This window comes from Phasianus colchicus, chromosome 11 (assembly GCF_987193195.1).
Source record: "Phasianus colchicus chromosome 11, bPhaCol1.hap1.1, whole genome shotgun sequence".
Classification (NCBI taxonomy): domain Eukaryota; kingdom Metazoa; phylum Chordata; class Aves; order Galliformes; family Phasianidae; genus Phasianus; species Phasianus colchicus.
In genome coordinates, this window is record NC_143446.1 from 7,324,738 (window position 1) to 7,337,907 (window position 13,170).

General features: G+C 40.7%; 1 protein-coding gene across 2 annotated transcripts in view; it reads right to left on the reverse strand.

The window, feature by feature from the left end:
- The window catches only part of FAM120A (family with sequence similarity 120 member A), a 49,878-nt gene that overhangs the window by 34,342 nt on the left and 2,366 nt on the right, over positions 1-13,170 (reverse strand). For both annotated transcript variants that reach the window (XM_090148135.1, XM_090148134.1), the window contains exons 2-3: positions 10,900-11,146; positions 6,119-6,201 (exon numbers count right to left, since the gene is read on the reverse strand). In XM_090148135.1, coding sequence (XP_090004261.1) covers positions 6,119-6,201; positions 10,900-11,146 — 330 coding nt within the window. The remainder of the gene's footprint in view (positions 1-6,118; positions 6,202-10,899; positions 11,147-13,170) is intronic.

The window sequence follows — 13,170 nt, forward strand, 5'->3', positions numbered from 1 at the left end:
TGTCCTCCCCCTTGTCTAGAAGTGTCAAGATATTCATTCTGTATCTGGACGTTCTCTGCTTGGAATGAGCTCCACATTTTATAAGCCTGAACAAAGAACAGTCTGATTTAGTTTAGTCAGCGGCACAGCAGTTTTTGTAGTTATTATTTTTATTTTTGCAGACAGTAAATTTAAATTTCCAGTGGCATGAAATCCAAACGTACAGAGTAACCCCAAACATAGATCACATTCACACATAAGCTTACAGACACAAAGATTGATAAGGGATTTTTGCTCCAGAAGAAATAGCTTCTCTTCTCACTGGTAATCTAAGCTGTTCTAGGAGCACCTACCATTTTATTTGTACACATAACAATTACACATCTCTAAAGCAGCTGAGTCATAACATGGCTGTGTCATGTTAGACATGCTCTCTGCAGAGCACCTTGGAGAAATCCCACGTTACTGCCTAAGTGTTTTTGCAATGTCTGCTTCAGAATTCAGATGGCGAAGAGAATAAGCAGTACCATCAGGTTTATGTCATTTCCAATATAGTAACATTTTTAAAACATTAAACTGCATCAAGAGAAGATACTGCGACACTCAGACATGCAGCTCAGCCTGTGCGAGTCCAAAGCTCAAGTGAGATGAATTAAGGGCTTACTATGCGTGCCATAGCTGCTCTTAAACCAACAGCCTGAGGAGCTCAGTGGGGCATACGCTCAACTCCTGATGCAAGGCCTTCTAAAAGTACAGATTTACAGTATTACAGATTTTGAGATATTTCAGACATTTTTCTTTTCTTTTTCACTGTTTTAGAAGATACCTGGCCTATAAGGAGGGAGAAGACCTTCAAAATGGAATGTACTGTGAGCTCCACAGAAACTGAAACAGAAAAGTGAAGAGATCAACTTCCCCATTTGTAAGAAGATTTCTACTCATTTTAGAACTTTCTAGCAATCCAAAATTTCAGTTTTGCACTGCATCAGAAATGAGTTTCTAATCATGTGTGAATCCAAATACATTATTAGGCTTTTATTAGGTATGGGAAAAATAAGAGAACAGTAAAATTCACAAAAAATCTGTTAATTATTCAAACTTGCTGTTGGCTGCACTTAAAAAATTTCAGAACAAAATCAGAATCATCTTTCCCCAGTTTTTTTTTTTTAAGGTTTCCTCACAGAAGCTTTTTATTTTTTTCCTTCTGTCTACAGAAGAGTTTCATACAAACAACATGAAAAATGAATTTTGAGAAGGCAAATGTGGAGGTAGATTACATTTTCTAACCTCATTCCTTCAACATGTGTGACATCTGAAAAATCCATTTGCCTAGTTCTCAAAAGACTCATTTTATGAAGGACCACTGACAAGAATCACAAGCAACCTACTAATGCACTTTGGCAGAATTAAGTTGGGAGAGGAAATTAATCCTACAAAAGTATTTGTCAAAGTGAGAGGCTGAGAGCAACATTACAAGCCCTGAAGATAAAAGATAACATTTTTTCAAAAGCCTTTGTTTTGACAAAATCAACTTGCAAAACTGCTTTATCAGAAGGGAAAAGGCTCGCATAGATAGAACTCCATTGGATTATCAGGATAGTGTAGGAAGCACTTAAGCTACACTTGGAAAAACTTCCCCATTCAGGGACAACTAGAGTTGCCACCATCTCCTGGCCACAAAAGCCTTTAAAGTCTAATCAACACTAGTACCAGCATTTACCATTGTGCCTTCTGGAAACAGATAATCAGTTTACTTTTATGTTCAAAGCCCTGAAAAAAGAGACTGTTTAGTTACTGTGAGGTGACACACAGGGAACATTTTTTACATTGGTGAGAGAAAAGGCTGAAGACCTGAGGAATCCAAGTTATCCAGGTTTTGTTATTTTTGTGTAGTAATTTCTACTGAGATCCCATCCAAACAGTTTGCATCTTGTCTCGGCCTGGGAAAGTTAAACATAAGGGAAGAGCACAAGCATAAACTCAAGGGATGACACAGGCACACAGAGTATAAGAGGATCTGCGTGACATTCCTAAACAGCAGCATGAACTTGAGTTGCCATCCTGGAAGACCTAGACAAGCAAGTGGAACAGGCCACCAGAAACCTCAAGCAATTCAGCAAGTGCAAAAGCAAGCATTGCATCTGGTCACTATGGAGGCTGGAGCTGTGCCATGGAAGCCTGAGGCAAACCAAAGGTGAGCCAGCAGGGCAGAGAGCAGAGGGCAGCAGGGGCCAGGCCGGCATCCCAACAGTACAGCTAGCTGACCAATCTTGGGATGGTTCCTGCTCCTTGGAGCTCATTATATCACCTCCCTAACAGCGCATTCAGCTTTGGGCTCCCAGTACAAGACAGAGGTCAAGAAAGCAGAGCAAGCTCAGCTGAAAGCCATGCAGACGGTGCAGGAGTTGAAGAGCTTGGTCTGTGAGAAGAGCCTGAGGGACTGAGGCTTAGTCAGCCTGGCTGAGACAAAGCTTTGGGGGTACCTTGGAGCAGCCTTCAAATACCCACAAAAAGGTTATCAAAAGCACGCAGACTCTGCATAGTTGTGCACTGCAGAAGGACAACAGATAAAAGGCACAGACAGACACAAAATGGGTCCAGCCCATGTGCCAGGAAAAACATTCTTCCCATGGGGATTGTGAAGCCGTGGAACAGACTGCCCAGACAAGTTGTGTAATCTCCAACCGCAGAGGTTTTCAAGGCAAGTCTAGGTAAAGCACTGAGCAACCTGTTCTGACCTCAAGTTGACCATGTTTTGAGCAGGAGTTTGGACTGGATGACCTCCCAAGGCCCTTTCCAGCCTGAATCACCACTGTGATGACCCTTCACGTTCAGCATGAGAACACTTTAAGCATATTTTAAGAGTTGCATCTGATCAGTAGCACATCAAGCACCTACTTAGCTTACTAGTCTCCCTCTGACAGACATCCTCTGAAGTCATTGGAGAAAGACAAGAATCTGGAGCAGTTCACAGAAGCAGCATAACCTGTGTATTTCTGGATTGCTTTCTGGAAGCATCTCTTTTTGTCCCTGTACTGAGCAGCCAAGGAGATTAGACAGATAATTTTGCTGGGTAAAAATAGATTTGATAAATTGTATGGTGGGCATATCAAGGGCTTGCCAAAGAGTTCAGCAAATCCATCCTTTCAAATCCATCCTAACAGGAAGATAATCCATCACAAATGAAGACATCCGTCTCATACAGTTTCCCTGCATATTCTTCTCTTTCCAAAAAGGGAAGTTTGCTAAGGCTCATTTCTAAGATTACCTTTCCCTTGTATATACAGTTTGCATTTCTTTGATGCTGTGTTCTCCCAGATCAACACCAACTCATTCCAGAGATAAGAACTGTCCCTCCTAATTCAATTCTGATGCAAAAATACATTGACTTTGAAGCTCCAACCTGTAGCAAGCTTTCCAGAACAGGAAGCAAATTTTTTTTCTAGATCTCTCAAAAATAAATTCCAAAGCACACAGATAAAACACACAGAGTACAATGCTAGATTCCAGACCAGGTCTAGCAACCAAATTCTTTCTAAGGAATTCTAACAACTCTTCTCGTTTCAATTTCAAGTAATCTCATTTGAATTTGTTGATAGAATTTCACTGTTGCTGCTGTTGGCACCTTATGACAGTTGCTGTCATAAGATGCTGTCATGACAGTTAGGTTCGTTTCCACTCTGCCAGACAAGCTAATTTTCTACCAGTGAAGACTGGTAATCTTATTCTACGTCATACTTGGTGAACTAGTAAAACTTCTCTTCTACCAAGAGTAACCATTCTGTCGCCTTAAAAAAAAAAATTTGAGAAGGAATGAAGAAAATAAATTGTATGTTACTATCTGTCACAGATCTCACTGACAAGCAACTAATCAACCACTAGGAACTGTAACTGTTAGTGCTGATACTCAAGATTATACTTAGATATAAAAGATTAAAATATTTATGCAATAGTATGATTTTTAAATACTAAATAAGCTGAATGAGGTGTGGAATAAGAACCCTGGGTTTGGAAAATCCGTAACAGAAACTCTAAATAGAGGCAAAAAAGCAAAATTTGATAGTAGAGGCCCTATCTATCCCAACCCTTTCTAACTTTCAAGATAGCTTTTGATTTTTTAACTATACTGAAATTACTTCATGCTCTTTAACTTATGGCTGACATATAAGTGCCTCAAGTTTTATTAAACATCCATAAAATTTAGAAGTAGTGTTGTTTTCTGTACATCTGCAATTAACAAAAGCTCTCCCCCCAGAGATAGATCTAATGACATCGATGAGGTACATCATATGAAATAAAATTGAGTGAAGACCTACTGAAGCAAGTTATGATTTCAAACCACAAGCTACAGATGAAACTGAAGCTGAAAACCCAAGCTGTTCCATGACAGTAACCAATGGGAAACTGGCGCCCTTTCTGCCTCTGCCCAGCTTCTTTGACTCTTCTAACATGGTTATTAGTCAGGAGACAGTAATGCTGCAGCTAGTCTGGGGCTATGCATTTAATAATTGACCAGCCAGCTGCTGTGAAATGAAGCAGTGTGCTAGCATTTTCCCCTCAGTAAGGGCAATAATTTGGGTCTTTTTCATCAATAATAGTGTATCAGCTTTCACACAGCTCACAACAACCAGATGGGAATCTGGCTTTCAGATCTGATTATCATTGGTCAAGAGATTAAACAAAGGGAGGACTGCCTAAATCAGCCCAATGATCTCTAAGGAAACAAATTTCATTTCCTTAGGATGTCAGGTAAAAAACTCAATCGGTGCTTTCACTGGAAATGTAAATGCATAACAAAGATGATAAAGTCTAATTTGCATTCTTGTAGAGTAACTCAGTAAGCATTTAGAAGGCTTTTCAAAAGATCTCTGCAATCATACTCTGACCTTCCTAGAATATAGATCTACTCAGTCTGAAATGCAAGAAAGTACCCTACGCATCTGAAAGTTTTATCAAGCACCTTGAGAGAAGTCCTACATCTTACCCACCCTAATAAAAAATGAAAATACAGACGCAATCCTTCATTCTTTCATTTTTTCACCTCAAATATCAGAAGGTTGTGGCAAAGACGCATGTTTGTATTGTTTTATGATTATGACATGCTGACACTTACCTTCCTAAAATCAGGAGCAGTAAGAAAAAAGTGGATGAGTGTAACATCAAATTGTCACAGCTATTTGCTAAGCTAAGCAATGCATGTGAAAGCCTTGTTGATTCCAGTCTGCTGAAAATCTTGAATCAGTTTTTAAGTTCTACCTTGAGCAGAATAAATTTAATTTTTTCAGTGCTTAAGAAACATTAGGAGTGTCAAAAAAAAGAAAAGCTTACAGAATTTACAAAAAGTAAATTCATTTGCTATATGGAACACCTTAAGAGAAAAAGACATATCTGTTGTGGAAGAGAAAAAGATCACTATTACTCCAGTGAGTCCACATTCCCTCTTATAGCTTCTTGGCAGATGCACAAAGCAAGTCTGATGAAGCAGCAGAACAGACATACTGTAAACTAGGAGCATCGGACAAGCTACTTGCCTCAGAAAAAAATAAAAATAAAAAAACCCAACCTACTGAAGGCAGACCACATTGATTTTCTTGCACAACCAACACTGTTATATTTCCATCTTAATTTAACAGGTTCAGGTAACTGACAATTACGCACAAACTCAGATTAGCAGAATATAATTTAGTAGGAAGATACCCTGCTAATTATTTTTGATGGCTGAAGAACATGACTAGAGTAAAATATTCTCCTCTAAAAAAATAATAAATAAATAGAGAGAAGTTGCATCTCAAAGTGAAACCACATAGTGAAGCTATTGGGAGCACAGCTCACATAGCTGAAAGGCACTGAGGGAGATCACAAAGGCTAAGTTTAGCCTGGTAAGGCTAATCACCCCAGGTATCCTCTGCAGTCAACAGAGAGGAACACCAGAGGATGACTGAGAACAAGAGCTTTGCATAGCTGCTGTGACTCAAAAATCTGCATGAGCCATGCAGGCTAACCTGAGCCTTTCTGAATAAGCCTCCTCTTGATCTTTATTGTACTAGTGAAACATCTAAAGTATTAATCTATTACACAGCTCTGATTAACTGTCATGACTGATTTTAGCTTAATTGCTAGCAGTTACATAAAACTGTACCTTAAGTGAAGCTAGTGGATGTTCTGGACCAAGTAAACTCCAATGAAATGAAGCCAAATCTTCATCAGGTAGAATATGATTACCTAGAAAAAATACAGAGCTTTATTTCAGAAATGCACCTGGAAATATTACACACTGATTCCACATGCAGCAAAACAAATCTGCAATCGGTCCTCAATTCCCAATAAATATGGTTATCAACAAGGGATTAAACCTGCAGGTATCTTTCTGTTACTCGAGAAAAGCCTCACTAGTAATATTGCCATTCCCACAAAACACACCTCTCTGTCAAGGAGCACTGTTCAGGAAACCCAGGTCACTTGGAGAAGCAACAGAGCCAATCACAACACATGGCATCAACCTCATCTGGCACATCTCATTAGAGGATCCTTAAAAGGCTTTCGTAATTGAGGTGTGGTGGTGCACAAACACACTCTGCTGCTCTCCAACAAGTTGGAAAGCCCATCCTGCATCCCAGCACGTGCTGTTAGCAATGCACATCGGAGCCGCTGCTCCATGACACAGCAGCACGTTTATCTAGCCCTTGGGAACACCAGCAGCTCCAGTAACACTTAGCAGGATCCCAGTTCCTAAAGATTCTTTTACTGACCTACCAAGTCAGACAAGAGCCTGGGCTGATGGCATCAAAGTGATTAGGAACTTCCTTAGTTGCTCCAGTGAGCAAAGATGATAGCTCTAACTACCAAACTGTTCACACCACATGGAAGATCGCTTAAAAGATTGTTTTGTTTTAATAGAGCACATTATGTTCATAAAAAAAAAAATCTTAGAAGGACACACTTTGAACATGTGAATTAACTGAAGGCTAACTAATCATCCTCTGACAGAGTTCAGTGCCTGTGACTCCAAACTTCATAAAGAACAAGGCAGAATGTGTTGTTTTACTATTGGTAGAAAACTTACAAACATCCTCAATGCTTGGTTTTGATAAAGTAGCAGATGAGATAATTTTCACTGCTATCAATATGCTTGTAGGTGGGATGGTTTGGGTTTTTTTTTTCTGCATTCCAGTTTGCACAATATCTAAAGTTCTCACCTAATCAAATAATGCAACAGTGCTAAGTTAACCACAAGAATTTTCTTAATATTTTGCCCGGAAAATATCTGAATTTGCTTTTAATGCTCTGGAACACGTGAAAATTAAGAAAGCTGTCCATTGCCTGGTGGCTAGAGGGTATCTTCTAGAGAGGGAAGTCTTTCCAAACAGTACTTCACCTCTCCCAAGGTCTTCAGCAGGAAGACATTAAAATCTATATTCATTAAGAGCTAAACTTGAAACTCACCTCAGAAAGATTCAACAGGTTTGTCTGTAACAGCCACATTCTTACTAATCTAATCAAGGTAGGATTAGACAGCCATCATAATGCAGGTCTGAGAAAAATCAATTACAGCCAGACCCTTACACATTTTTGTACTAATGGCAACTCCTGCAGATTCTAAGATTATCTTAAAATAGTTAGAGCTTCTCTCTCTTCTACCAAAACTTCAATCCTGTTTGGTCTCCATCTGTCATTTCAATTAATCCCATCCTCTCCAACACACATATTTGTCAGTCTGACCATTTGATCAATTCCACAATGTGCAGGGTTTTGGAATTCAGTGTGCTGAAGCACAGCAGTATCTTCCGCACTCACGTTACAGGTAATGCTGTACTTACCTTAAGTGGCTCTAAAATTTTATTGAGAAAAAGAAAGAGGCTCCATACCCAGACACATGTTACAAAGTACTGCCACAGCGGGAAAGAGATCAACGTTATATAAGCAACCTCTATTTCTTGACCTGGCTGAACAACCTCAACATATATTGATTTTTCCCATTTTAATGGTTTATTATAATGTATGCCTTAGGTTGTTTTAATTTTTTTTTTTTTTAAAGCAATTAGAAACTAATTAAAGCCACTGCCCTTTTTAAAGAGTTCACTGATGTACAGCCCTAAACCTCACACTGTTTGTTTTTCTTTATCATCCCCCTCACCTTTGTTTTTTTTTCTTTAAACAATTCTTAGGTATCTGAATCAAAAATTACAGGAGAATCAAAGTCCCTGTTTACATCAACAGGGATTAGGACAGAACTTTAAATAGGAAGTTGTAAGAAGGAAAAACCTTAGAACTAATGAACAAACCCTTACTTTAAAAATCCGCCTGGTTGGCACATTCACAAAACCATCTAGCTGGATACTCACATACAGAGATGGTATCCAGAAATGTAACTCAATCCCAAAGGATTTGCTATCAAGAATGTTTTCTTTTACTGCCCATTTAGGTGCCCTCTCACACCCCCCTCCTACTGTTGAATGTTTGGCAAAAACCCTTCAAGATTTTTAATCTCTTCCATACCCCAAGATTCACCCTTTAAGTTAATAACAAGAAAGTATCTGAACACAAGTAGTTGAGTTGTCTCTACACAGGGAAAGTGATTTGCAAACCTGAAGCTGAATATCGATAGAGCATTTCTGACAGTTCTGTCCATCACTCGGTAACTGTAAGCGTTAAACCAGCAGCTTCACTGTCGTTTCAGAACACATTTATTTATTCCAAAACAAACTAACAGCACCAGCAGTAGTTTGTGTCCTTGTGCCCAGAATTGAAGAGCATACACCTTCCCATGTAATCAAGTGCTCAGTTATACTTTCCCATTATGCTTTTCTTCATTCTACTTACAACATTCAAAAGACACCCAAAGAGGCCATGGGAACAAAGGCAAAACAGACACACAAGCCCTCAGATAGATAGATAGATAAAATAATAGATCTGAATAAGCTAGCCTGCTTAACATGTTGCACACTACGCACAATTATGTGCAAATATGCATTCAGTATTTCATCAAAAAACCAAGTTACTTTATTTCTAAGGATGTCAAAGTTGAGAAACGTTGCTGGTACTTCAAATCAAACAGTATCTGTTTGTTGTAAGCTTATACAAACTTTGTTTATATCACCAAATACCTAGCTTTCATAACATTCACTAATATACCAAATTACTCATCGCAGTGAGAACTCTGAATATCTTCTGTTCTATTTTGCTTATTCATACTGAATGCACACACTAAGGAATACACAAAGCTAAACTTCTATCTGAACTGCTTTCTCAACCTCTGTACAGACTTGGGGAAAAAAAGCTACAAAATGTCTCTACTAATGATCTCAAGTGACCCAGGGTTTTTTTCCTCTTATAAGCAAATAAAAATATTTTGCCATTGAAGACATCAAGAGAAAATATTCAGAAGCTTCTTCCAGAAAATTTCAAAACCTTCCAAAAAAAAAAAGAAGTTACTAGTATATTTTTTGCACAACATTTAATGTAACACGGCTCAACTGGCCAAGCAACTGTAAGGCTCTCACAAGTTAAAACAACATCATTAACACATACTTCACATTAATTCTATAAAGCATATCTGCAACTGTGAAACTGCTTTTCAAACAGCAATTCTTACTCACTGAATTGGCATTCAACAACTTATTTATAGAATCCAAAACAAAGCCCAGCAGTAGTGGAGTGCAGTGTAATTTACACAGCTTTTGTTTTAAGCTGCAGCTCAGCCAATCATCTGCCACTCTTCCCCACAGCCAGGAAAGCAGGTAACAGCTCTCAATAGGCAAAAATCACACTAACAAAACCCAGCTCCAGCTAGTCAAACACCTGCGCTTTCTGCTCTGCGACAACTCTGCTTCTTTCCTTCCTATACAGAAAGTACCTGCCTGCACTAGAAACAATTTAATATTAAAGACTATTAAAATATCATTATGCTGAAGCAGTATCACATAAGCCTTTCTCATCCGCAGCTTTCAAATAAGACTTATGTTTATATCACGCACCCACACCAAAATACAAAGTCAGTGAGAAAACAGAATGAAAATCCAGTCTGCTCCATTTCTCTGTTCAATTCGACACGATCAGCAACATGGCTACTCCGTGCTTATTAACCCAAATGAAGTCAAAATACTCTTAGAAATAAATCTTATTCATTGGACTGAACTCTTATTAGCCATTAATTCATTCTTCCATCCAAGACTGTCTTACCAACCACTATGCCATAGCACTGCAGTGGCAATACAGCCTGTTAAAACTGTCCCATTTCAGCGGAGATGTGAAAAACAAGTTAGCCCAATACCTGGTCCTTAAAAACCCTGCTCCGCTTAGTCTTAGAAGCAGGAGGACTAAAGAACTATCCAAACAAAGCTGGTGGAGTACAGGGAGGCTGATCATTCAGACTTTCTGTGGTGATCTACTGAATTTTACTGAATTTCTAATGCAGCTGTCATATTCGATCAGTATTTATCTGGAGGGGGAGAAGTGCCTGCAATGCAAAAATCTGCACTTCAAATACATTATTTTGAAGATATGGAAGTACATTTTTCCAGTCTGAAAACTGTATTATTAAAATCAGATCCTGTGTGCAGTGGCGGATCAGAGCCAGTAGAACCACCAAGTGTCCTGAATTCCCCTCTCCGCCCCCAGCACTGAGAACATTTTGGCAAGGCAGAGCTGTGCAGAATTCTTACTTCCTACTCCTGTTTCCAGACATCCACAGTCTGCATCACTCACAGGTCGCTACAAATCTGGCATCTGCCTGACCTCATTAAAAAATAAAAAATAAATAAAACAAATTGCATTCTACCTCAAGAGCAGCCAGAATGACTAAAACAAAGGCATGGTTTTGCTGAGATGCTTTGTCAGATCACGCATGCTTTAAAACGTTTAATAGGAACTGAAATCATAAGTCTGACTACTAGCATCAAGTTCCTTTATTACTTCACTTACCTAAAAGAGCAGCAAAAATAGGAAAGCGATTTGGATTCAGGTCCAGTTGCTTGGCAACTTCATGCATTAGGTATTGGCTTGTTGTGAGACTTTTCCCATTACGGCTCAGTTTTAGGGCATGGGCACTGAAATAGTACGGGATGTTGCACAATGCATAATCGGAGTCATATGCAACCAAACCATGGAAACCTTTTTCTCTGCAGAAAGCAATTACTTCTTGATGATGATCCTCAATGCTCTGTGCAACCTGCAGTGGAAGACAGAGTAATTAGCGACAGTGTGAAATGGCAGCACTGATTCAGCACATGTACTATGATATATTGCGTCCTTCTGAAACCATAAACGTGTATTTGAAACACCTGCAGAATATTTACAGTAATTAGAAAATCCGATGACACGGCACAGACGGACAGGCTGCAAGCAGTGCTCGGGAGCACAGCGCCAAGTGCTGTGGGCCTACACACTGGAGTGCGTTATGCATTGCTCAGCCCATCTGAAGTAACTGTTTATTAACAGGAACACTCAAGCTCTAAACACATTACTGCAGCAAAGCCTGTGTTAGCTCCGGGAAAACTGCCCTCTGGCTGCAGCTACTCAGCAGTTCCAAGCCAAAGTGCCCCACAACAGCACCCCTACCACGAGTTCACTTATCAAGCTTTATGGCCCTGTTCTAACATTAACAAACCACCCCAAAGCAGTAGGGGTAATTTTCTTAAACTTCCAAATGTCCACGTGCCCTGGGAAGCCCAACTGCTTCCTCTTTCCACGTTCAAATCCCCCAAAGACCAATCAATGCCTTCCCCATCTACACCAACAGCATCCAGCAGTTCAGAAATCTTGCATGAGCTGTGTGCTGGCCCAACCCAGCCTCACCAGGCACTTCTCTGTAACAAGGTACACAGCAAGCTGTACCAGAACAGCAAAGCACAAACTGTGAGCTAAAGACACTGCATGCACTATAACGGTGGTGCCAGTGCCAGAGCTGCTGCTTGCTTGCAGTCACGGCCTAACCCCAGCCAGCAGCTCACCCCAAGAGTAAGCCCCATGTGACCATCCTTTGCCTGCTGCTGCCTTGAAGGCACTTCCTAATCCAGCACTGACCACAGCCTTGCACACAAGCTGTTCACACTGTGCTTCTCCAGTGCAGCCTCTCCTTTACAGCAAAGTCCCCAGCACCCAAAGGCAGCGCCCTGCACAGAGCTGCACCCATTGCCAGGAGAAGCTCACAGAGCTCTGCTCCCAGTGCTACTTTCCTTCCTGAAGTGCTAATAAAATATGACTTCTTTGGAAACATGCTTTCGTCACAGTGGCTCTCGAAGTTAACTGTACTTGTGAGGAAGAGTAGTCCCTGTCTCTGTCCCCTGCACACCACACATGGCACTGCACACACAGCAGGAACAGATGTAAGCACCACAGCAATAACCAGAAGGTTACAGTCAGGTACATACTGCAACCAACTCAGGGAAGGCTTCTCACCAAAAATGAGGGTCTCAGTATGTTTTAAATTAGGGCATTCCCCGGTGTTTATTTTATTTTAAGGGTATATCAGTTTAAATTATGTATGAATATTTAAACCAACCATCTCTGAATGCACACCAAGCAAGTTTCTGCTATGATCTCTGGCAGCGCTGTGAGGCGGGCTGTGCGCAGCACACATAGAGGAAGCCTGCTCCTGCTTCCTCCTTCCATGCTCCCCCACCCCCTCCCGCGCTCTGACACAGCGCTCCCAGCCCAGAGCCCTTTATGTAACACCACAACTCATGCTCCAGTCACTGGACAGCTGCAAGGAGGAGAGCTGTGTGTCCCAGAACAGACAGGCTGCTGCACACAGCTTGTGCAGGGCACGAGGCAGGGCCAGCAGCTCCCAGAGCAGGGGACCAGAGTGTGCAGCTGCAGCCAGGCAGCCACATGTCTGAGATGGAATAGGGTGGGAATCAGAGTGGGTTTGGAAATCAAATCTCATGCCAGAGGGAGATCTCTGTGAGTAGCAGGCACGTGTGTGTTCTGACAACAACAACAAAGTCTCACCAAAGTAGGGAAGGTGTTAAGATCTGTGGTGATGAAATATTTAAGTCTTCGCAAACGTACTTTGTGTTAAAAAGCTCCTTTTAGGAATTACTGCCCCTCCCTCAAACAGACAAACACCAGGTCACAGCACAGCCAGGAGCCCGTAGGATACGTGTTGTAGCTGGGAGGAACCTGTTATTTTTGCATCCTGCTGAAACCATCTGTGAGCGATTTGTAATTGTTCTGGATGGAATACGCTCCTTT